The sequence below is a fragment of the Heptranchias perlo genome, chromosome 5 (genome assembly GCF_035084215.1).
Source record: "Heptranchias perlo isolate sHepPer1 chromosome 5, sHepPer1.hap1, whole genome shotgun sequence".
NCBI lineage: Eukaryota > Metazoa > Chordata > Chondrichthyes > Hexanchiformes > Hexanchidae > Heptranchias > Heptranchias perlo.
The window spans coordinates 9,855,124-9,881,611 of NC_090329.1; the positions used below are offsets into that span (position 1 = coordinate 9,855,124).

The 26,488-nt window shown below is 43.9% G+C and overlaps 1 protein-coding gene across 1 annotated transcript in view; it reads right to left on the bottom strand.

Moving 5' to 3' along the window:
• The window catches only part of LOC137321575 (CUB and sushi domain-containing protein 1-like), a 2,214,006-nt gene that overhangs the window by 1,247,982 nt on the left and 939,536 nt on the right, over positions 1-26,488 (bottom strand). Inside the window, exon 5 of the mRNA XM_067984007.1 lies at positions 3,698-3,905. Coding sequence (XP_067840108.1) covers positions 3,698-3,905 — 208 coding nt within the window. The remainder of the gene's footprint in view (positions 1-3,697; positions 3,906-26,488) is intronic.

The window sequence follows — 26,488 nt, forward strand, 5'->3', positions numbered from 1 at the left end:
ACATACTGCTGGAGACCCACCAACGTACTGCTGGAGACCCACCAACGTACTGCTGGAGACCCACCAACGTACTGCTGGAGACCCACCAATATACTGCTGGAGACCCACCAACATACTGCTGGAGGCCCACCAACGTACTGCTGGAGACCCACCAACGTACTGCTGGATACCCACCAATATACTGCTGGAGACCCACCAAGATACTGCTGGAGACCCACCAACGTACTGCTGGAGACCCACCAACGTACTGCTGGAGACCCACCAATATACTGCTGAAGACCCACCAAGATACTGCTGGAGACCCACCAACGTACTGCTGGAGACCCACCAACGTACTGCTGGAGACCCACCAACGTACTGCTGGAGACCCACCAATATACTGCTGGAGGCCCACCAACATACTGCTGGAGACCCACCAACGTACTGCTGGAGACCCACCAACGTACTGCTGGAGACCCACCAATATACTGCTGGAGACCCACCAACGTACTGCTGGAAACCCACCCATTCCGATTTCCAGGCGGACCTCTATTTAGGCGACCAGCACTCCTGCTCCTGGAAACAGGCAGGGGCCTCGTTAATATATGTAAATAAGGATTAAATAACGTACTTAGGACCCCAATGCCACTTTTGTCTCTGCCCAGTTCCGCAACCCACCCACAAACCATGAGCGCTCAAGGTCAGGAGGCGATCATTTCCAGCAGCATTCAAAGGGATCCTTCGCTGCAGTCAGGGAAAGCAGGTCTGGCACTCATTTTTTTTTCTGCAGTGGCTTGTACAGTTTTGAGCCTTAAATGATTACGCTATTTTCGGCTCCTTGCTGCTGTGGATGCTACAAAAATCTCCCTGCTATTGAAAACTGCTGTTCCGTTTCACTTGTGAGGCTTCGACCCTTCTCCTTTAAGATGCTGCTCTAAGCCCATGGTGGTCGGTTGCCCCATTGGACTTCACAGACTTCCAAGCCTTTAAGCAGTGCGATTAGGGCTGGCAACTTGCCTCTTGCACGCAAATGAGGTCCGACCGTGGAAACTGTTCAAGCCTCCAGTCGACTGCATCAGCCCCACTCGATCCACACCATTATTAAAAATCAATGCCAGTATTGTTTGGGGCTGGTCGGTTACTAGAAGAGACACTATCCCAGGGACTGTGAGAAAGCTTTGACATCACGGATAAATTTAGAAGTCAGGACTCGGATATGCTTTGATCTGGTTCCTGCTCCAGATTTGGTAGCACTTAGACACATTAGATAAGGAGACCTGGGATTCGTGGTCTCGGTGTGCACAATGCTGTATAAATTGCGTAGCTTTGACTATTTCTTGATAGTGTTCAGGCTAATCTGAGGCATATGGCTGAGGACATTAGTGAAACAACAGACTGATGCAGAATTAATGTATGTTGCAATATTCAGATGACAACTTCTGTCTCAGCCTATTATTGTTAGACAACTAGTTCTCAGTTTACACAATCAATTCCAATGTTTAAATGAATTGCTTTCATTAAATAACAATTTTAGAATTATCACCAACAAAATAATGAATTTGTTGATCAGTTCTGTTGCTTGTTGCATGAAATTTTAAAGTTGTGAGATGAACCTTTTCCTAAACTGAAGATGCATTGATAAAGAACTGAGACAGTTTGGAAATTGTAATGGTGCAACTGTTAATTACACAAACAAAGAGGTGTGACTTTCTTAACAAAGAATATGGTATCTCAAGTTTTATCTTTTCAATACCATCACAAACTTTGGAGTGGAGGATCAGCTCAGTTACAGCCTTTCCTATGGCCAACCATCTAGTCAATATTGCCTCTTCTCTGTTTCTTTCTCCTTCCATTACAATAGTGCTGTGCCATCATGAGGTGTTCTATTTGATTACCAGCTGAAAACCTCACCCACTGAAGACATTCGAGTCTGCCTGACAGCCCAAGTCGAGATGTGAACCACGGGCCGCTTTGACACATCTAGTCTATAAGCTGCTTACGCAAGTGCTTTGGAGAAAGTCATGTACCTACCTCACTCCATTAAGGAATAGTGTGTGGCACACGAAAAGATGCTTTAAGATGGTGGAAATGCAACAAAGCCAAATGGTAGTGTGGACTTGTGCAGCATGAAGAGATTCAGGAACAAGCCATGCTCACAAGTATCCTGCCAATGGCCCACTCCACCAATGCTGAGCATTGTCAAAAGAGTGAAAATGAAGTTTAACTCTTCAAAATTAACTCTCATCATGTTGGAAAAAAAAATCACCTTTAATCAACATGATTTACTATCTGGTAATCCAGATGAGTTCACAGATAAATGTGTTGTCATGGTGACCATTATCCCAAGCAATAGTTAAATGCTAGTTTCAACATTGTCACCTTCCTGAATATCTGCAATCGTTGTATGATGAGCTTGTCAGTTGCGATTATCAGGTTGGCATTAAGAATATGGCCACTGTTTTCTTCCCTTATTAAAAAAATTGGAGTGATGTAATCAGTTACTTGGTTTATAATATAATTCTTCAAATAAATACATGAAAACAACTGCCATAGCATGAAGTGTCAGTTTAAATGATCAATACCTGAAAAGTATCTCTTTAATTGACCTTCAAAAGATAAGCTGGAAGGTATTACTTCACTAATTTCCCAATTACGCTCCTTAATATTTGGAATTGAGGTAGCAGAGACAAATGAAATCTGCATGATCAACCCATAAGCTCTTTTCAATCTCCTGCAATATTATTTTAACATCTGATTATAAATAAATATTAATTTTACTTAGTGACAAAATCTGAATCCCACATTGCAAATACGCTGATACGTGAAAGACCACGGAACCAATTAAAGATTTTTCTAATGTTGGTGTGATCCCGCTTTTGGGCAGCTTATTGTCACTGAGCTTTATGGTCGAAACTGCAACGAATGACAAATTAAAACCTCAGCTTTAGCTCAGGTAATCAGATGATACTGCAGCAGAGATTTTGGGGAGTATCTTTTGTCTGACATGCAGAATCAGAAAGTAAAAATTTGGAAAAAAGGTTTTCAATCAACTTTGCTTGACTAGGTACATATTGCAGTGTGACAACAGTCAATTCTTTTAAGTAAACAATCAATCTTAGGAAAACGGATTCCTGTCCCTGACAAGAGACATCAGGAGAGACCAAAGTTTTAAGAAGAATTCTGACTGAAATTTCAAAGCAAATGGCCAAAAGATCGCATTGTTTCCCAGTGGCATCCTTTGCCATTCTGCTCCATCACTGTAAAAAAGAAGGGTGCTCGCTGCTTATGCATACCACTTACAGCAATATTGGACTTTAGCATCATGGCAAGACTAGGAATTCAAGAACCACCAGAGTAACCAACAACTCAGAGTAAACAGGATTGAGACCACAGCACCAACAAAATAAATAAATCTGGTGAACCCTCTCATCCGATTTTCCGACTCTAGCTTGAGTTAATCATTAATAACAATCAAACCAACAGGATATTGTTTCGCATAGATTTTTAAAAAATGCAGGCATAGAATCAAATCATTAGCTGCAATCCTTCCACAGGCCTTCCAAAATCATTTGCAAATAATTTAAGTGGGAAACATTTAAAGTAATCTTCTCTGAGATCCTTTTTTTGTGAAAAAATAACCCCACTAAGCAACTAAGTGTTTTTTTTTTACAAGAAGCTACTTGGCTCTTTGAAAAGAGAAAACAGCCACTGCACTTGCCATATTGTTGGTGCTTCGGTCCCACTGATCTCCAGGATATCGTATCCATCTTCAAGCTGAAAATCGGAGAAGATGAGCGCGATGGTGTCACCAGGCTCTGCCAGGATGGTCCACGTGCAGTCAGCATTATTGGTATATTCTGATGGAAAGTGCGGACTGGAAATCATTCCGCTGGTCCCCCGCAATGTCCCACCGCAATCTCCTTCAGCTGCAAGAATGGCAACAAGGAAAAACAAATGATGCACTGAATTTCTGAGGGAAAACATCATTTGGGAATCAAACTTTAAGCTCACTGCTAAAACAATTCATTTCAGAGCTGACAACATTTTCTGAATAAAATATAAAAATTGTTCTATGGTTAGCAATTTCATGTAGATTCACAGAACTCTTAAATAAAATCAAGCTACATAGAATTACATAGATAGTACAGCACAGAAACAGGCCATTCGGCCCAACAAGTTTATGCTCCACACGAGCCTCCTCCCAACCCTCTTTATTTAACCCCTTCAACATATCCGTCTATTCCTTTCTCCATCATGTGTTTATCTAGCTTCCCCTTAAATGCATCCGTGCTATTCGCCTCAACTACTCCTCGTGGTAGCGAGTTCCACATTCTAACCACTCTCTGGCTAAAGAAGTTTCTCCTGAATTCCCTATTCCATTAAAAAATGAATTACTGAATGGAATACATTTGTACATAACCAAAATTTTTAGAACACAGCTTCAGTAGATTCCTTCTCGACAATATTTCTAAACTTCCTCAATTCAGCAAAAGCTGGAGCTTGGCAATTCCAATTTGTATTAGCAGCATATAAAAGATTGGGGTCATATTTTCTGGAAGTAATGATGCAACCACAAGCAGCACACAGCAAAAAAGTACCTGCATTTCTCACAGTGACTATTATTAGTGACTATCTTATATTTATGTCTCTTAATTCTGGTCTCCCCCACAAGTGGAAACATCTTCTCCACATCTACCCTATCAAACCCTTTCATAATCTTAAAGACCTCTATCAGGTCACCCCTCAGTCTTCTCTTTTCTAGAGGAAAGGGCCCCAGCCTGTTCAATCTATCTTGATAGGTAAAAGCTCTCAGTTCAGGTATCATCATGGTAAATATTTTTTGCACCTTCTCCAGTGCCTCGATATCGTTTTTATAATATGGAGACCAGAACTGTCCACAATACTCCAAGTGTGGTCTAATCAAGGTTCTATACAAGTTTAACATAACTTCTCTGCTTTTCAATTCTATCCCTCCAGAAATGAATCCCAGTGCTTTGTTTGCTTTTTTATGGCCTTATTAACCTGCGTCGCAACTTTTAGTGATTTGTGTATCTGTACCCCCAGATCCCTCTGCTCCTCTACCCCATTTACACTCTTATTATCCAAGCAGTATGTGGCCTCCTTACTCTTCCTACCAAAATATACCACCTCACACTTATCTATATTGAAATTCATTGTAATTACCTTTAACCCCTACTCTCTGTTTTCTGTTTTGTAGCCAGCTTGTCCTCTGACTCCACATGCTTTGACTTTAGTCATGGGTTTACTATGCGGTACCTTATCGAAGTCCTTTTGAAAATCCAAATATATTACATCTACTGCATTACCCTTGTCTACCCTTTCTGTTACTTCTTCACAGAATTCAATAAGGTTGGTCAAGCATGACCTTCCCTTTTGAAATCTTTATTATATTTTCAGTTTCTAGATGGTTTTCTGTTACATCTTTGAGTAAAGATTGCATTATCTTTCCTACCACTGACTTTAAGCTAATTGGTCTACAGTTCCCTGGACTTGGTCTAGCTCCCTTTTTAAATGTAGGAATCGCATTAGCTGTCCGCCAGTCCTCTGGCACTATTCCTTTTTCTAATGAATTTTTAAATATATGTAATAGTACTTCCGCTATCTCTTCGCTAATTTCTTTTAATATGCGTGGATGCAATCCATCCGAACCAGGGGTTTTATCCTGTCTAAATGTTAATAGTTTATCAATCATCTCCCCCCTTTTCTATCTTAAATGTCTTTATATCTTTTTTGATCTCTTCTTCTAATGTCATGTCCAACATGTTAATCTCCCTGGTAAATACTGAGGCAAAGTAATTATTTAATATTTCTGCCATTTCGACTGTTATTACCTGTGAGTTTATCGTGTGTATCCTTTAGTGACCCTATCGCTATTCTGATTTTTCTTTTGTTATTTATGTGTCTGTAGAATACTTTCTATATTCCTTGATAATTTAATTTTGTAGTTTCTCTTTGCCTTCCTAATTGTTTTTTTGACTTCTTTCCTAACCTTTTCATATTCCCTTTTGTCATCCTTTCCTTTGTTGTCTTTGTACTTAGTGTATGCCTTTTTCTTTAGTTTCAATTTTACCCTTATTACTTTATTCATCCATGGTGTGTATGTTATCCATGTTAGTTTGTTCTTGCTTTTTAGTGGGATACACAATACTTTTATTGAATAAATATTAAGAAAAACATTCATGAAAATGCTTATGCAGCTGAATTTTAATTGTGAATGCACATAACATTAAATAATCTGGGTCTAACTGTACTGGATCAAAGGTGCGTATTTTCTTCTAAGATTGACTAAAATCGAGTTGACATTTGAATTGCAATAACACTACAGAGGACTCAGCAGCTGAAAACAACATGATACCTGTTCAAGTGAAAACCTTACCTTTATTTCCTTAACAAAGAATGCCTGTCAGGGTTGGTGAGTATTATATATTCCGAACTGCCACTTAGCACATCTCTATGAATGGTACAGTTTTCAAATACAATAGTAGTGAATAGGTCCCTGGTCATCATTATTTGGTTTCTCTCTTTGTTTCACTGGGGTGCTGCGTTTTTGAATTATGGAGTATTTTGGCTGAGTCAAAAGAACTACAACTCTGGGGAGATGACTCTGTATGGGGGTAATGAAGCCCACTTAACAGTGAATAAGGGTGAACAGATACTCATTATGTACATGGCAAGTGTTAATGAGGGCATAAAACACACTTAGAAAGAAAAAACTTGCATTTATATAGCCCCTTTCATATTCATAGGATGTCCCAAAGTACTTTACAGCCACTTTTGCAGTACTTTTGAAGTGTAGTCACTGTTGTAATGTAGAGAAATGCAGCAGCTAATTTGTGCACATCAAGATCCCACAAACAGCAATGAGATAATGAGCAGATTAGCTGTGTTAGTGATGTTGATTGTGGGATAAATATTGGCCAGGACACCGGGGAAAACTCCCCTGCTCTTTTACATCCACCAGAGAGGGCAGACTCAGTTTAATGAGTCATCCAAAGAACGGCACCTTTGACAATGACGCACTGCCTCAGTACTGCACTGAAGGGTCAGCCTAGATTAAATGTTCAAGTCTCTGAAGTGGGACTTGAACCCACAACCTTCTGAATCAGAGGTGAGAGCGCTACCACTGAGCCAAGGCTGACACTTACTGTAAGAAATAATATTGACAGTATTAGCATTCAGACACATGGATGTTAGCACAGATTGGAAATAAGAGGATATGAACTGTTTTAAAAAGATAGACCTATTCACCTCCAACTCACACACCATCCTGACTTGGACATATAACACTGTTGTTGATTCAAAATCCAGGAATTCCCTATCTAACATTGTTATGGGAGCACCTTCACTACAAGGATTGCAGTGGTTCAGGAGATAGACCAACCACCACCTTCTCAGGGAAACAAGGGATGGGCAAAAAATGCAGCTTTGCCAGCTCGCCCACATCCCATAAAGGCAAACTAAAAGTGGAGGAGTGGCATCATTACTAAGGGATGATATGAAATTTTTAAAAGGGTAGGTATAAGGGCAATTGGACATGTACTTGAAAAGGACTAATTTGCAGGGTAATGGGGAAAAAGTTGGGACTAGATTGGACAGCTCTTTCAAAGAGCCTCCTTCTGTGTTGTAAAATTCTACACTGATTCTATACAGTAGCACAACAATTAGGGTAGAAATTAAGTATGATAAAAGCAACAAATGATTATTAATCTGGATGTGGAAAAATACTGGAGACGGGGATCGTTATAGAGTTAGGTGCTAGTGTTGTAATAAAGACCAAAGCCAAAATTAACAATAATGTCACTGAGACTTGAACACAGTTAACTTTTGGCCAATGAGGAGAACTCCAAAGAAAGTTCGGCGCCAGGGGTATTAATTCATAAAACCTGTCCCCTAGTTCTTTAAGACTATTGTAATAGTGGCCAGGGTGTAGCATTGAATTAGCACACTCTCTGGAGAACTGGGTTAATGTCACCATTAGAATATCAAAGGAATTTCATACAAATGTAGTAAGTGCTCATAGATTAATATCACACTGCACAATTACACTCATAAAGGTCTACAATATACTGGAATGAGACAAAATAAATCCCAAAAATCCAGAGGAAGTGAGCCAGTAAGTTTGGGGTTAATATTTGTAGCTGCTCCATATGTGCATGGGTGGACCTGAGAATATCAGGCAGATTGCAAACATTATCCTGATATTTAAGGATTGACACACAAATCAGGAAACGAGAGATATGTTTGTCTAACATTTTGAGTTGATGAAATGGTGAAAAGCATTTTCTGAAATGCTTTCAATCTTCGGATAAATAGCACTTGGGCATTAATCAAGAAACAATAATACCTCATGCCTTACAAACCTAATGGAATTGCTTTGGGAAGTAACTAGAGAGGGTTATCTAATGGAGTCTAGAAGAATGAGAGATGATCTCATTGAAACGTATAAAATTCTTAGAGGGCTTGACAGGATAGATACTGAGAGGCAGTTTCCCCTGTCTGGAGAGTCTAGAACTAGGGGTCATAGGGGGTTAAATTCGATAATCCCCAAATCCGGGCGAGGGGGTCGCGATGCGCGATTAACCCGCGCCCGGTCGTTCCGACGCAGGCAGCTCGTGACATTTGTGCTGCCTAGTCATTTAGCTGATATCTGTGAGCAACTCGGCCTCGCTGTGCAGTTGAGTGGCTGCTCACCAGCAGGGAGGACTCGATGTTGCGGCTAACACCATTTAAAGGAAGCCTGCACCTCTTCAAGGCAGCCTGCAGCACTTATTTAAAAAATATAAGATACGGGTCTGCACTGAGTCTGAACGGAGATCAGACATCGCACACGTAAAACGCAGATGCAGGTCTCGTCCCCATGTTTACAAACTGTTGAGTTATGTTAAAACATTGAATAAAGGTTGACAATTGTAAACAATTTTACAACACCAAGTTATAGTCCAGCAATTTTATTTTAAATTCACAAGCTTTCGGAGGCTTCCTCCTTCCTCAGGTGAACGTTGTTGGAGATGAAATCCTCGAAATGAAATCGCATTTATAAATCACAGAACAATGCTTGGTGATTACAGGCAGTTTTTTCAACTGCCCGTTGAAACGTTGAAAAAACTGCCTGTAATCACCAAGCATTGTTCTGTGATTTATAAATGCGATTTCATTTCGAGGATTTCATTTCCAACAACGTTCACCTGAGGAAGGAGGAAGCCTCCGAAAGCTTGTGAATTTAAAATAAAATTGCTGGACTATAACTTGGTGTTGTAAAATTGTTTACAATTGTCAACCCCAGTCCATCACCGGCATCTCCACATCATGAATAAAGGTTGCGCACTATTAAATCCCACATCCTCCAATCTGGACGCCAGACCTCACCAATCTGCCGATCTGAGTTTGTACCAGGTCTGCGAGAGAGCGTGCACCAGGGTTCTCTGATGATGCATTAGAGGCCTTAGTGCAAGAGGTGGACAGAAGGAGGGGCATCCCATATCCGTAGGTGGGGGGGGGGGGCAAGAGGCCCTCCAGATATATGCTCGGGCAGTGGGAGACAGTAAGGGACGAGGTCAACGCCAGGCGCATAGCACATGCACATAGATGCAGTTCAGTAAGAAGTTCAATGCTTTGACACGAATAGTCAAGCTGAGTGAGGTCAAGTGGCAGCTCCTACCAACTACACCACTAGCCGCATCCACTGCTCCACACACTACACCCCCCCATCACCCACATACCAACAACCTCTTTCGTACTCAACTCTTCCAATCAGATGCTTCCTCTCACCTTCACACATTGCCACTGTTGCAAGCCGCACACCCACAACTCACAGGTCACACACACTGGCAGCTATTCAACCATGACTGGCACATCACCCAAACATCTTGCAGGACATTCACCGACACACGGCCCGCTTTCTTGCAGGAGAAGATGACGCATAACAGGAGGCAGCAAGTGGCAGTGACTCCATGGAAGATGAACCTGCTGTCCTCTCTCAGGATGACACCATTTCTGTCCCACTCCTGCCACTCCATCAGTGCCCTTGCTGTTGCCTGTCAGCCAGTCAGCCCACTCCCTGTAGAGTATTGAAACTTTATTATGGGAAGATAGGAACAGGAGGAGGCCATTTAGCCCCACGAGTCTGTTTTGCCATTCAATGAGACCATGATTGATCTGTGACCTAACTCCACATACCCACCTTAGCCCCATAACCCTTAATACCTTTGGTTAACAAAAATCCATCAATCTCAGATATAAAATTAACAATTGAGCTAGCATCAACTGCCATTTGGGGAAGAGAGTTCCAAACTTCTACCACCCTTTGCGTGTAGAGGCATATCCTAACTTTACTCCTGCAAGTCCTGGCTCTAATTTTTAGACTATATCCCCTAGTCCCAGTATTCAAGTATAGGAGACCTCAAAAACCAGGTACAAATGCATCAGCAGCCAGAAGCAATAATCCAGCAACTAACCTGTAACTCCTGCATGATCCCTTTAAATAGAGCTCGTGGGAGGGGTCCTCCATGCTGTTTACGACCTGTTCAGCTGTGCGAGGTTAAGCTGGAACGTTGAGTTCCAAGATCGTATCTGTCCCTTTAAATCAGCATTGCACGCTGAGCTAATGCATATTCTCCTTACTTTACACGCTGCCGGACGTTCGTTATCTGTACGTGTGCAAACGCCTTTACCAAGATGGGGTCTGGCGCACGTCACGCTAGAAGTGGACACGCGCATTCCAGTTGCCGTTTTGGGTCCTTAGGAGACCGTGTAGCACCCATTAAACAGGTGCTACACGACCCAATTTATAGCCCATAGTCTCAAGATAAGGGGTCGGACATTTAGGACCGAGATTCACTCAGAGGGTTGTGAATCTTTGGAATTCTCTACCCCAGAGGGCTGTGGATGCTCAGTTGTTGAATATATTCAAGACTGAGATCGATAGATTTTTGGACACTAAGGGAATCGAGGGATATGGGGATCGGGCGGGAAAGTGGAGTTGAGGTAGAAGATCAGCCATGATCTTATGGAATGGCGGAGCAGGCTCGAGGGGCTGTATGGCCTACTCCTGCTCCTGTTATTATGTTCACTTGCATTTTCAGAAGAATTTCATACAGTTTTGTCACAAGGTAATTTAAAGATCAGGGAGCTCTGTTGAATTGCTTGTGGTCGCTGTACTAGAGAGCTGGTTGTAGGAAGGAGACTTTTAGGGCCGAAGATTGCAGGCTGACGAGCAAAAGGCGGAGGCTGGATGCTGCAGCATATATCATTCAGGAAAATGACAAGAGCTGTAGCAGCTAGCCTCTCCCCCCTCATTTCAGGTAGCTGGGAGGACACCTCGTCGGGTCAGACAAAAAGGCCCCGTCAGGATTGGGTAGGACAGGACAATGAGTCAACGTCCATAGAGGGTGAGTGGGTTGGGACCTCAGCCTACGTGGCACTCAGTGGGAGGATGATTCAGGTTGGGCATGGTGGAGAAGTTGAGTCTGTCAAGACCTAACTGCACAAGAGACGGGAAAATAAAAATAGGGTAGAACCCAAAAAATTGAAAAAAAACCGCCTTATGTGTTCAGTGTAGACTGATTACACCATGGGTCATGGTTAACGTGTACCAATTTTGAGATCTGATTGGCTCATACCAACCACATAACACCAAGGGCATGATTTTCGTTTGGAGCCGGGAACTCAGCGCGTGTGTAGATATTCGCCTGGGGAACCCGGAAGTCAAGTGAGTGCGTCGCAATCTGCGATCGCTACTCAACTGAAGATAAGTGTTTATGCTTCCGGGTTTCCCACGCACCAAACAGCCAGATTGACAGGCCGGCTGCCTGTCGGGAGCAAAAGGAGCTGCGAATCGGAGAGGGAGAGAGATTGTGGGCCGTGGTTGAAATCGGAGGGGTGGGGGGACCTGGACGGCATTGGGTGGGCCTTGGAGATGATCGGGGCGAGGGGGGGGTCCAGCATTGGAGTTGGGGGGGGGGTCCAGCATCCGGGGTGGGGGGGTGTCCAGCTTCAGCAGGGGCAGGGTTCAGCATTGGGGGGAGGCGGGGGGAGTCCACCGTGGTGGGGGAGTTGACTGATTGCAGGGGTCCTGTCAGCCAGGTGAACTTGTTGGGCCTGTATGAAGCCCTCCTGCTCCTCTGGGCCCACAAGCAGTGCAATAAAGGCACTCACCTCATGGATCTGGCACTTCTCATCTGCTTTCACTGATGTGAACCAGAAGAGATGAGAAACCAGAACAGGTAAGGTTAAATTTGTTTAACATTTCTAATACACAAAAAAATAAGTGTCTCAACTATCGCAATGAGGTACATTGCCCCTTTAAGTATCGGCCACCCAGCTTTAAGTGGGGTCAGGACTTCTGGGTTTCTGTTGCACGCCCTCATCCAAACATGCTTGGGTCAAACCCAGAAGTGGGCGTGTTGGAGCCGGGATGCGATCCCACTCCAAAAATCAACTACTTTTACTGCCCACCCGCCCCCCAACCCACCCATTCGTTGGGGTTAAAATTACCCCCCCATCGAGTCACTCAGCAATGCTATTTGCCCAACAGAGTTTTTGCAGCCACACCGACATACAGTTACTGAAGCACAGACACAAAGCATAAATGAGATTATATAAATTGTAGTGTCACTGTTAAAGTAATCTCCTTTCGTACAGATCTATAACCGTTAAACCACAGCAAACATCAACTCGGTGCAGCTTGACACCTGCATGAGCGATGTTTTTGCAGCAGAAAGAGACCCATTTACTTGGTTTTCTTCGACCTGTCTTCTGATGGCCCGTGCCCAATAATTCTTTACCATGTCCTATACTGAAGGCTAATTATGCTGCTCAGCTTCAGTACATTTATTTATGGATATTCAATAAAATAAAGTTTCAATTAGGTAGACATGTATAATAGGAAAATTTGCACAAAGTGCCTGATAAATGGAATCATGCCTTCATTTCCTTGGCATAGGTCAGACACCTCAGACTAAAAGTTACTGTTGGAGATATTAGTGGATGAATGTTTATTTAATACATTTATTTAATATTCTCTTGTCCACTCTTTTAACACTGACAATAAGGCCTTTATCTTAAAGAGATATAACAATATCATGTGCGTATGTTAGGCATTTTAGTCAGCATCAATATCTGCTGATAAATTTAATGCTTTACTTTTTTAAAAACAATATACACAGGAAGCTTTGCATTATATTACTCACTGTAGCATTCTGCGACTGAAAACAGCATCAAGACTACAGTTATAATAGATATCACACTGTCCTCCTGCTCAAAGCCATCTCAAAGCACAGGACTCTGAAATGCTATAATTAACTCCCTCAGTAACGAAGTTTGTGTAACTATCCTATTTTCACTTCTACTACCGTCCTTGCTCCATTCTTGCTTCATCGAGTTACGTTGCATCTTCAGCACAGAAACAGGCCATTCGGCCCAACTGGTTTATGCTCCACACGAGCCTCCTCCCTCCCTACTTCATCTAACCCTATCAGCATATCCTTCTATTCCTTTCTCCCTCTTGTGCTTATCTAGCTTCCCCTTAAATGCATCTATGCTATTCGCCTCAACTACTTCTTGTGGTAGCGTGTTCCACATTCTTACCACTCTTTGGGTAAAGAAGTTTCTCCTGAATTCCGTATTGGATTTACTAGCGACTATTTTACATTAATGACCTCTAGTTTTGATCTCCACCACAAGTGGAACATTTTCTCTAAGTCTACCCTATCAAACCCCTTCATTATCTTAAAGACCTCTATCAGGTCACCCCTCAGCCTTCCCTTTTCTAGAGAAAAGAGCCCGAGCCTGTTCAATCTTTCCTGATAAGTACATCCTCCCAGTTCTGGTATTATCCTTGAGAATCTTTTCTGCACCTTCTCCAGAGCCTCTAGATCCTTTTTATAATATGGAGACCAGAACTGTGCAGAGTACTTCAAATGTGGCCTAACCAAGGTTCTATACAAGTTTAGCATAACTTCTCTGCTTTTCAATTCTATCCCTCTAGAAATGAACCCCAATGCTTGATTTGCCTTTTTTATGGCCTTATTAACCTGCATCGCTACTTTTAGTGATTTGTGTATCTTTATCCCTAGATCCCTTTGCTTCTCTACCCCATTTAGACACTTATTTTCCAAGCAGTATGTGGCCTCCTTATTCTTCCTACCAAAGTGCATCACCTCACACTTGTCTATATTGAAACTCACTTGCTAATTACACGCCCATTCTCCAAGTTTATTAATGTCTTCTTACATTTTGACCTTACGTTCCTTTGTATTAACTACACCCCTCAATTTGGTGTCGTCCACAAATTTTGAAATTGTACTTCTGGTTCCCGAGTCCAAATCGTTAATGTAAATTGTGAACAACAGTCGTCCCAGCACTGATCCTTGCAGAACACCACTTCCCACCTGTTGCCAGTCTGAGTAGCTACCCTTAATTGTGTGAGTAGTACTTTTTTTGAATATTTCTTCAACAACCACGCACAGCAATATTCTTGCCTTACCTTGGTGTTCTTTTTAAGGTCATGCTGCTTTCCTGCCATCCCCCCAAGATACTTTGAGTCCTCGATGCACATCGGCATCAACTCTTAACCTTACTTTCTGACGTGCTTGTTGCCTTCTTTGCTTTGTTGGAGACTGTCCTCCCGCACAGAAAATCTGCTCACAATGCTTCATAACAAAGTCTACCAACGTGCCCAGAACTGGTCTGCAAATCGGTGAGACCTTCTTCAGAACTTCAGAAAAATGAAACACTCCACAGCTGGAATAATCAACTTTTATGATGGCTTTACTGGCTAAGTGGCTCACGAGTTCCTTGAGAAGTGTTAAAGGATTATTGCAGGCGCGTTGTGACTGGCTGTGATTTTCTTTCCCCCACAAGTAGTTTCATTCCCAGAAATCAGATATTTCTAAATTGTACAAAGTCCTGATTTGGTTGCTGGGTCACAACTAAAAATATATTAAAAATAGAGATTTCTCCAATTTTTCCTAGAAGAAAATATGACCCTCAATTCTTATCTTGACAGCTGAGTTTTTGTATCACCTGTTTGTCTGTTTAGTAGGTTCTTGTCAAACAACATGATTCTTACCAATCATTCCACTATGATTGTTTGAGAAAAATAAATCAAATGTTATAGCAAACACGCTTTGACAGATTTTAGCTTTCCTCCAAGCACACATCTGCAATATCATCAAACCATGGCTATCTTTACTTAAGATGTCAACCTTGGCTCAGTGGTAGCACTCTTGACTCTGAGTTAGAAGGTCATGGGTTCAAGCCCCTCTCCAGAAACTTGAGCGTTTCATCTAGGCTGACACTTCAGTGCAGTACCGAGGGAGTGCTGTGCTGTCAGAGGTGCCAACTTTTGGATGAGACGTTAAACCGAGGACCCATTCTGCCCTCTAAGCACTTGAAGAAAAGCAGGGGAGCTCCCCCAAAATTATTCCTCAACTAACATCACTTTTTAAAAAAATTATATGGTCATTTATCTGATTGCTGCTTGTGAGACCTTGCTGAATGCAAGTTGGCTGCCATGTGTCCCTATGTTACAACAGTGACTACACTTCAAACGTACTTCATTGGCTGTGGAGCGCTTTGGGACATGTCTTGAGAAGCGCTATATAAATGCCAGCTCTTTCCTTACTATATCTGATCAGATGGCAAACTAGTTAATGGCAGCCATAACCCAATCTGAAGAAACCGTGATTGTGAAGCTTTGCAGTTACTTTTGGGCATTTAATAAAATTACTATGGGCAAGTTTCCTGGGGAAACATTTAGTATTTATTGTATTGAGCTAGGGGGAACATTTCATTGTTTGTAACTGTCGGAAGCAATGCTTCTAACAAGGCCAAATTCTCTCATGTATGATTTCAGGAACTAAGCAAGTGTTACAAAATAAGTAAAGCATGATACGCATATTAATGCAAAGACCATACAGTGCCATCATGTCACCAGCTAACACCTGGAATCGATGGCTGCAGGTTGTAGATGGGGAAGCAGTTCAATATCTGATTTCCACATGTTAACCTAACAGACAGCTTTGATTGTTAACCAGAGACTTTAAAATTAAATGCAGAATTTGAGACGCTGAGACAGATCACAAATGATAGAATATTATTTTTCTCTTCTCTCCTTGAAGCACCTTGGGACTTTTTCTCAGTTAAAGACGCTAACGTAAATGCAAGGTGTTGTTGTAGAGTGAAGCTGATAATTGTGACAAGAAACAGATGGTGAATCAGAAGCTACAACAGTCTATAGCGTGTAAGGCTGAGGACTTGGGATTGGGTTTAATTATGGCATTTACATGGCTCTATTAAGATTACTATGAGTACAAAATTTATAATTTGCACAAATGGAAAAAAATAAATGCTTCAAGGGTTAAGGACAAGAACTGGTTATGCGAATAGAATAGTCAGGTGATTCTAAAACCAATCTTCAGTTGTTGGCATCTCTGTTGTATTGGAAAGTAAGAGAAGTTGATTAAGTTGTTATCAGTTTACTATGGCTCTCCATTAATGACTATAAATAGGTATACTGATCATCGCAGATAACATTTGAAATGTTGTTTGTTAAACAGCTATCAAATACTAGATGATAAATACATGATAATAGATCTTTTAACACTGTCGGAGGTGCCACCTTTCGGATGAGACTTTAAACCGAGGCCCCATCTTCCCTCTCAGGTGGGCGTAAAAGATCCCATGGCACTATTTTGAAGAAGAGCAGGGAAGTTCTCCCCAGTGTCCTGGACAATCTTTAGCCCTCAATCACCAACACTAAAACAGATTATCACATTGCTATTTGTGAGAGTTTGCTGTGCGCAAAATGGCTGCCTTGGTTCCCACATCACCACAGTGACTACACTTCAAAAGTACTTTATTGGCTGAGAAGCGCTTTGGGACATCTTGAGATTGTGAAGGCGCTATATAAATGTAAGTCTTTCTTTTTTAACATTAGTTACAAGTCGCCGCTTATACGATCAATGCATTGAGGAAATTATTTTTTAAGAAACACATTCTTAAGACTACACTTCACTGATAAAATTACATTAACAACCCCCAAAAGTGTTCTGGTTGGTTGAAGATAGCTTTTAACATTTAACACATATATATATAATTATAAAGCACTTCAGCCATAGAACTAATTTGTATGAAGAATTAAAATCTCATTAAGTTGTCTGTGGTGAGTAGTAACATTCATATTTAAGCTTGGAAGAAATAATTAAAACTGTTTCTGAGAATGCAGAAAAATAGGAGAGGGAGTTGCTTCTGGGCATATCATTTTATCTTTCTATTACTTTCCTGTTTTTAATTTTCTTTTTAATTTCTATCAGCCAGCAGAAGAGCTATTAAGATAAAATAAAAGTTCTAAGCAATAACTATTGATCATTCACTGATGTCTTAGCATTCTTTCAGTCAGAGGAAAACCAACACAAAGCTGACAGAAAATTTGCAACAAAGCAGGGAACCTTTAAAAAATTCCAGAACGAGAGGTGCAAAAACCATTGCCTTGTTCATAGAAACAACTGCTGCATTTTGTCCAGGACAAAATTAATTGGCACTTGCAAAAAATAAATGACAGCCAGCACGGATTTGTTAAAGGCAAATCATGTCTCACAAACTTGACTGGGTTCTTTGATGAAATAACACAAAGGGTTAAGGAGGGTAGTGCGGTTGATGTTGTGTATATGGACTTTCCAAAGGCAAAGCACCACGTAATAAACTTGTTAGCAAAATTGAAGCGTAGGGGAGTAAAGGGACAGTGGCAGCTTGGATACAAAATTGACTAAGGGACAGAAAGCAGAGAGTAGTGGTGAACGGTTGTTTTTCAGACTGGAGGGAAGTGCACAGTGGTGTTCCCCAGGGGTCAGTACTAGGACCATTGCTCTTTTTGATATGTATTAATGACCTGGACTTAGGTATACAGGGTATAATGTCAAAGTGAGGGGGTGCATGTACACAAATCTTTGAGGGTGGCAGGACAAGTTGGTAAGGCTGGTAAAAAGAGTATGGGATCCATGGCTTTATAAATAGAGGCATGAGCCCCGATATTTCCGGGGAGGCGGGGAGGGAGCGGTGACACGTGTTTGCGAGGGGGAAGCCCAGAAATTCCGGGAACGCGGAGGTCCTGTCGAATTTAACGACAGGACCTCGTTATCATTTTTTATTCCGTTTCCTGCCCGGCAGTCGGCCAGATTGAGAGGCTGGTCGGCTGCCAGGCGGGAAAGCCAATGGTAGAAGGCCGCAGTCAGGGGTCATTGGGGACGGTCCCCAGCAATGGAAAAGATCAGGGCATGGTCGGGGGTTGGGGGGGGGGGGGGGTGGCGGAGCAAAGAAATCGGAAGGGAGGGAAGGAGGCAAAGATCGGAGGTTGGGGGAGGGGGGGTCCCTCCGCCCACCTCAGCAGCGAGGAGAGGCCGCGATTGGCGGAACATTTGCTTCAGGGGCCGGGGGAACAGCCCTGCTTCTCATGGCCCACAAGAAGTGCTATAAAAAAACACTTACCTGCTTGATCCGGCTGCTCCCATCTCCAATTAGCTGCTGGGTTTTCTGAGCCTTGGGAAACCGGGCCGGCCAGCGTTAAATTTAAATCAGGCTCCCAACTGCGCTGCAGGAGCCTGAAGTAAATATTAAAATGAAGTGTCCCGCCTCTCGAGAGCAGGTCATAGACACGGCTCGCAACACCCACCCCCATAAAAATGGCAGCAGGCGAGTACGCGACAGGTTGGGGTCGCGTAACGCGATATTAAAATTTTAAACGCACGCCGATGCTCTCTCGCCCGTCATGGGGCGGGGGGAATGGGGGTTAATATCGACCCATAGAGTACAAAAGCAAGGAAGTTATGCTAAACCTTTATAAATGACTGGTTTGGAATATTGTGTCCAATTATGGGCACCACACTTTAGGAAGGATGTCCTTTAGGAAAGAGGGTGCAAAGGAAATTTACTAGAATGGTGCCAGGGATGAGGGACTTCAGTTATGTGGAGAGACTGGGATTGTTCTCCTTAGAGCAGAGAAGATTAAGAGGAGATTTAATGGAGGTGTTCAAAATTATGAGGGTTTTGACATAAATAAGGAGAAACTGTTTCCAGTGGCAGGAAGGTCGGTCACCAAAGGGCACAGATTTAAAATAATTGGCAAAAGAAGCAGGGACGAGATGAGGAGAATCTTTTACGCAGTGAGTTGTTATGATCTGGAATGCACTGCCTGAAAGGGCGGTGGAAGCAGATACAAAAGTAACTTTCAAAAGGGAATTGGATAAATACTTGAAAAGGAAAAAAATGTGCAGGCCATGGGAAAAGAGCAGGGGAATGGGAGTGATTGGATAGCTCTTTCAAAGAGCTGGCACAGGCACGATGGGCCGAATCACCTCCTTCTGTGCCGTACGATTCTATGGTTCTATATTCACTTCGTTACCTGATCGCCACAAAACCATTTTCTATCTGTTTCTTCCATTTTCATGGTGGGGTTCAATGCCGTTTAAACATAATGTTGTGTCATTGATTCAAGAACACACTGGGGTCGATCCTGACTTTTTGGATGACCGACCAGCGTCCATTCCGGCGGCGAAGAGGCCCCGGCTTCGTTTTAATTTGGCAGGCGAGCTGCGGGGAGCCAAACAGACGTCCCAATGTAACTGCCTGGATTGGGGCCTCAAGATTGGGCCGAGCCAGCCGCCAGCGAGGTACGTTGAGAGGGAGTCGCGGTCGCGGATGGTGGGGGTCCGGGGCGGCAGCGGCTCAGATTGTTTTTGTGGGCCCCAGAGGGGCGATCCTGGATCAGGCGTCGGGCCTGCCCCGCTCAGGGTTCTTCACCGGCCACCGACGGAAGATAAATAATAATGTTTCTTTTAAAAAGCCCTTTCTTGTGGAGCCAAGAGAAGCAGGAGTGCTTCCCCTAACTCCACAGGCATCATGATTGACCTTCCCCCATAGCCCGCTCCATCCCCCTCACGGCACTTACCAGAGGGCTGCAGTAGCCCAACAGCGATGTCCGCTTTGCCGGTGAGCTGCCTGGGGATGCGCAAAAGGCATCTCACCGGTCTACTTTAAATGAGGCCTGAGGTTGGTCGGGCCTCGGGCCTACCTGTTCCGGTGCAGAGATCACTCCTTGTTTACAGTTTGCGCCAGAAGGCTGGCCCGATACAATTTCTACTCCTATGACAGTGTCAGTGAGAAGCAAATTCACTTCCCACCAGCACTACAGACCATTTTAGTGTGAATGCATCCTTTTACTACTACTACTACTACTACTACTACAACAACAACAACAACAACAACAACAAAAACTGCATTTATATACCACCTTCAACATAGTAAAACGTCCCAAGGCACTTCACAGGAGTGATTATCAAACAAAATTTGACACCAAGCCACATAGACAGGACAGGTGATCAAAAGCTTGGTCAAAGAGGTACGTTTTAAGGAGCGTCTTAAAGGAGGAGAGAGATGTGGAGAGATTTAGGGAGGGAATTCCAGAGCTCAGGGCCTAGGCAGCTGAAGGCACGGCCGCCAATGGTGGAGCGAAGAAAATCGGGGATGCACAAAAGGCCAGTATTGGAGGAGCGCAGAGATCTCGGAGGGTTGTAGGACAGGAGGAGGTTACACAGATAGGGAGGGAACACAGGATTATTGGAACAGGCGTAGGCTATTCAAGCCCCTCGAGCCTGTTCCACCATTCAATTAGATCGTGGCTGATCTGTATCTTAACTCCATCTCCCTGCCTTGGTTCCGTAACCCTTAATACCCTTGCCTAATAAAAATCTATCAATCTCAGTTTTGAAATTTTCAATTGACCCCCAGCCTCAACAGCTTTTTGGGGAAGAGAATTCCAGATTTCCACTACCTTTTGTGTGAAGAAGTGCTTTCTGACATCACCCCTGCTCTAATTTTAAGGTTATGTGTCCCTGTTCTAGACTCTCCCACCAGAGTGGGAGAGTCTAGAACAGGGACGCATACCGACAGACGCTGAAAGACGCCCTAGTAAGAACGGGATATGACGCTCGACTCATCGATCGACAGTTCCGACGGGCCACAGCATAAAATCGCATAGACCTCCTCAGGAGACTAACACGGGACGCAACCAACAGAGTACCCTTTGTCGTCCAGTACTTCCCCGGAGCGGAGAAACTACGCCATGTTCTCCGCAGCCTTCAACATGTCATCAATGACGACGAACACCTCGCTATGGCCATCCCCACACCTCCACTACTCGCCTTTAAACAGCCACCCAACCTCAAACAGACCATCGTTCGCAGCAAATTACCTAGCTTTCAAGAGAACAGCGTCCACGACACCACACAACCCTGCCACGGTAACCTCTGCAAGACATGCCAGATCATCGACACAGATACCACCATCACACGAGAGGACACCACCCACCAGGTGCATGGTTCATACTCCTGTGACTCGGCCAACGTTGTCTACCTCATACGTTGCAGGAAAGGATGCCCCATGCAGACGCTGCGACAACGGATGAACGGACACCGCGCAACAATCGCCAAACAGGAGGGTTCCCTCCCAGTCGGGGAACACTTCAGCAGTCATGGACATTCATCCACCGACCTTCAGGTAAGCGTACTCCAAGGCGGCCTTCGAGACACACGACAACGCAAAATCGTCGAGCAGAAATTGATAGCCAAGTTCCGCACCCATGAGGACGGCCTCAACCGGGATCTTGGGTTCATGTCACGCTACACGTTACCCCACCAGCGAACAAATGTTATCTGTTTTTAATATAACGGGTCAGTTGCTGTCTTTTCTATGTTTCTACCTCTCTATCTCTGCTTTTTTTTGTGTTTGTTGTTTTTTTTGGTGATTTGTATATTCTGTGATTTGTATATTCTGAGACCTTGCAGGTAACACCTGTCTGTCTGCACACTGATTGCCTTGGCAACGGGCAGTTGAAAAAACTGTCTGTAATCACCAAGCATTGTTCTGTGAATTATAAATGCGATTTCATTTCGAGGATTTCATTTCCACATCGTTCACCTGAGGAAGGAGGAAGCCTCCGAAAGCTTGTGAATTTAAAATAAAATTGCTGGACTATAACTTGGTGTCGTAAAATTGTTTACAACTCCCACCAGAGGAAATAGCTTCTCTCTATCTACCCCATCAACTCCTTTAATCATCTTAAGTGGTTTCTTGCTGGATGCCTTCTGGAAGTCTATTTAAATAACATCCATCGACACTCCTTTATCTACCACATTAGTGACCTCCTCAAAAAATTCAACTCGGTTCGTTAGACATGACTGACCTTTTACTAATTCTTGCTGGCTCTCTCTGATCAGTTCATATTTGTCCAAATGTAAGTCACTCTGTCCCTAATAACAGATTCTAGTAACTTCCCCACAACTGACGTTAAACTAATAGGCCTATAATTTCCTAGTTTCTCTCTCCTACCTTTCTTAAATAGTGGAGTGACATTGGCAATTTTTCAATCCAAGGGGACAATTCTTGAATCAAGAGAGTTTTGGAAGATCATGACTAAAGCATCTGCAATTTCCTTACACTTCTTTTAATGCTCTGGAGTGGAAGCCATCGGGTCCTGGGGATTTGTCTATATTTAAGATCATTAGCTTCTCCATCACCATGTTTTTACTGACATTGCCCCCTGTTAGTTGCTCCCCTTGATTAATTTTTGGTTTTCCTTGTCTCTCTGGGGTGAGACCATGGAGGGACACCTAGCTGGTTGCATTGATTTAATGGTTTGATTAATTTGTAAGCTGATCATATGTCCACTATGGTAGTTCCTGAGTTAACATCATACAATAAATTCCTCTGAAAATCTGATTTATTAATTTTCATAAGAGGGCAAATTTTTTTTGCCCTGCTTCACTCCCAGCACAAAGCTTCACTTGACAGGACTGCAGATCTGAAGATTAGCTGTGGAGGTCAGTGCACCTTATTCATGGCGTTCCTGATTTTCCGGTGATTGACTTTAATGACTGGAAAATCAATAGCACTGCAAATTGGGCGTGCTGACCTCCAGGTCCATTTCTCCCATTCAGATTTCAAGTAAGTGAAGTTCCGTGCCAAGAGCAGAGCCTTGCAAAATTACCCTGAATTCTATTTGATTACAATGTAGCTCTAAACCTGCCACTGCTATTCACAAGGTGAAGCCTCGATGCAACTTGGCATAACATGGTACCTTCCTTCGGTCAGTTTTAGCTGCATTAATTTCAGACATGAACCAAGTCAACAAGCAGCAACAAAGGTAGAGGCTTGGCACACCAGCCATGACAACACTTCTGTTCCTTTCTCTGGATTCACTTAGACTCGGGCACATTGTTAGAGAGGCTAACGGTGAGGAGAAAGTCCTCAATAGCTAAGTTGGAGAGGATGCATTGAATCTTCACAAGTTCCACTGAGGAAAACCTGCTCTCGAGAGGCGGGTCATTGATTTTCATGTGTTAAGCAGGCTGTGTTCCCGATATTATGGCAGCCATTTAAATTTAATAACTGCGGGCCGGATTTCTCAGGGCTCAGGAAACCTGGCAACTGAAGGGAGGAGAGAACTGCTGGATTCAGCTGTTAAGTGGCTTTTCAGTGCCTGGCTTGTGGGCCAGGAGGAGCAGAAGACTCGGCCCCTCAAACAAACTGTCTGCCGCGTTCCTTCCCCATCCCCCACTCGATCTCCAGACTCAACCCCACGATCTCTCCACCCCCCATGATCTTTCTGCCCCCGTGATCACAGACAACCCCCTCCGTGATCACCAGACACCACCCCCATGAGCACCAGACACCCCCACCATGATCAGACACCACCCCGTGATCAGACACCACCCCCATGATCGCCAGACACCACCCCATGATCACAGACAGCACCCCCATGATCACCAGACACCACCCCCATGATCACCAGACACCCCCACCATGATCAGACACCACCCCGTGATCAGACACCACCCCCATGATCGCCAGACACCACCCCATGATCACCAGACACCTTCCCTCGATCTCCAGACACCACCCCCATGATCACCAGACACCTTCCCTCGATCTCCAGACACCACCCCCATGATCACAGACACCACCCCCATGATCACCAAACACCCCCCCGCCATGATCACAGACACCTTCCCTCGATCTCCAGACACCACCCCCATGATCACAGACACCACCCCTATGATCACAGACACGACCCCCATGATCACAGACACCCCCTCACGATCACCAGACACCACCCCCATGATCACCAGACACCACCCCCATGATCACCAGACACCACCCCCATGATCACCAGACACCTTCCCTCAATCTCCAGACACCACCCCCATGATCACAGACACGACCCCCATGATCACAGACACCACCCCCATGATCACCAGACACCACCCCCATGATCACAGACACCACCCCCATGATCACCAGACACCACCCCCATGATCACCAGACACCACCCCCATGATCACCAGACACCACCCCCATGATCACCAGACACCACCCCCATGATCACCAGACACCACCCCCATGATCACAGACACCACCCCCATGATCACCAGACACCACCCCCATGATCACCAGACACCACCCCCATGATCACAGACACCACCCCCATGATCACCAGACACCACCCCCATGATCACAGACACCACCCCCATGATCACAGACACCACCCCCATGATCACCAGACACCCCCTCACGATCACCAGGCACCTTCCCTCGATCGCCAGACACCCTCCCCCGCACTCGCCAGAACGACACCCCCCCCCCGCACTCGCCAGAACGACTCCCCCCCTGTGATCTCTTCCCCCACCCCCCGTGATCTCTCCCACCCTCCCCGTCGTGATCTCGCCCTCCCCCCCTCCCAGCCTTGCCCCCCACCACTGATCCCCAATCTCCCCGATTGTCGGGGACCATCCCCAACGCAATTAAATTCAGCAGACCTCCTCCTTCCTGGTATTTCCAGGTTTCCCAGCTGCTGTCAGGTGCCCCTGTTCCCTCCCTGCGTCCCTGTAAATATACGGCCCTTAGGTCTGTCGCATGTTGGTTAATCCCTGCACCCTAGTATTAAAATTATGTGCCTCATATGCTATTCTCTTTGGGAAGGGGATTAACAAATAAGTTTCAATACAGCTCACCAAGATATTCCTTTTGTCCCTCTACAAATCCATTTTATTGTCACAATTCTGCAATCCCACTTCAGTCACCATGGGGGGTAATTTTGACTGGTTGATAGTGTAAAACGGGGAATATTGATTGAGCCATCCATTATTCATTTCTCCCGATTTTCATTTCTATTGTGGATCAGGAAAGATGTGCAATGAGTGACTGAATCAATATTGCCCATTTTACACCTTCACACAAAGTCAACATTACCCCCCATGTTTTATGGGCTAAAAACATCACATAGGTCAGGAAGACATTTTTAAGAGTCTTTACAACGTGCCCATGTTTCAGTATCTACCTGTTTTAACTACATCATTGAGGTCACTACCTGGTTCCCTGCAAGTTCCCTTGATACCTTGGTTTTGGGCCGGCCTTGTTTAAAGAGAAGGCAGAGTGCAAGGATGCCTCCTGGGTGGCCAAAGTTACCTATTTCAAGTCTGGGCGATGACACCATTGTGGTACCCAGCAGCACTGATGCAAGGCTCAAGCAGCCACCCTGGGTTATTATTGAGCGTAGAATTGGCACAACTGCAAGTAAACCAGGCAGTTTTAGTAACCCATAGTTTATCACTAAAAAAAGGACCGACAGCAATTTCCAGGCTGTACAGTTCAGAAAGGTCCAAGGTCCAATCTTCAGTTTGTGCTGAGTGAACTGATCACAGCTGGGAAATGAAAACCTGCTTCATTATTTTGGGCAAGTGAATGGGAAAAAACATTTCAATCAAGCTTGCTGCTCGTGACCATCATCCAGAGACCTCTGTGGAAAAGGACACATGTCTGAATATCAGGTGAAGGAAGGATCAGACTCATTTGATAATGCAACAATGGTTGGATTGGCGGTCAGCGTGCTTTATCCAGTATCACATCTGAAGAACGGTTGCTTAGGTAGGGGTACCAGGGAGGGTTGCCAACATCGTGTTGAATCCATGTTTCAGTTGGAGTCAATCTCTTTGGGTGAGGAGGGCACGTAATAGAGAACAAAGTAAGATTTTTTTTTATTTAAAAAGCAGATGTGCTCTGCAAACCTGATACAGGGGGATTGTCACTGAGTTGAAGCTTGAGCCAGTACTAATCTCAGTGCAGTTCACCTGCTCACATACAATGAAGCTGAGATCAGTATTCTATTGCCATTCTATTTTTTACGAAACCAAAAATCTTCTTGCAGGTGATACAAAGGATCTTTAACATTTGAAGATTTCGCTGTATGGAGAGAAGTCTATTAGAAAGTAAGATCTGGAATGCATAGGGGAGAAAATATTTACACTAAACGCCCTGAAACAAGTTCTGTTCTTTTTTTAGGTGCAGCAAACAATTGGTGGTGTCATTAATATAAAGTCAATTCATTCAATCTATAATTTTTTAAGTGAATTATAATATTGTACACTGCAGCAGAATTTAT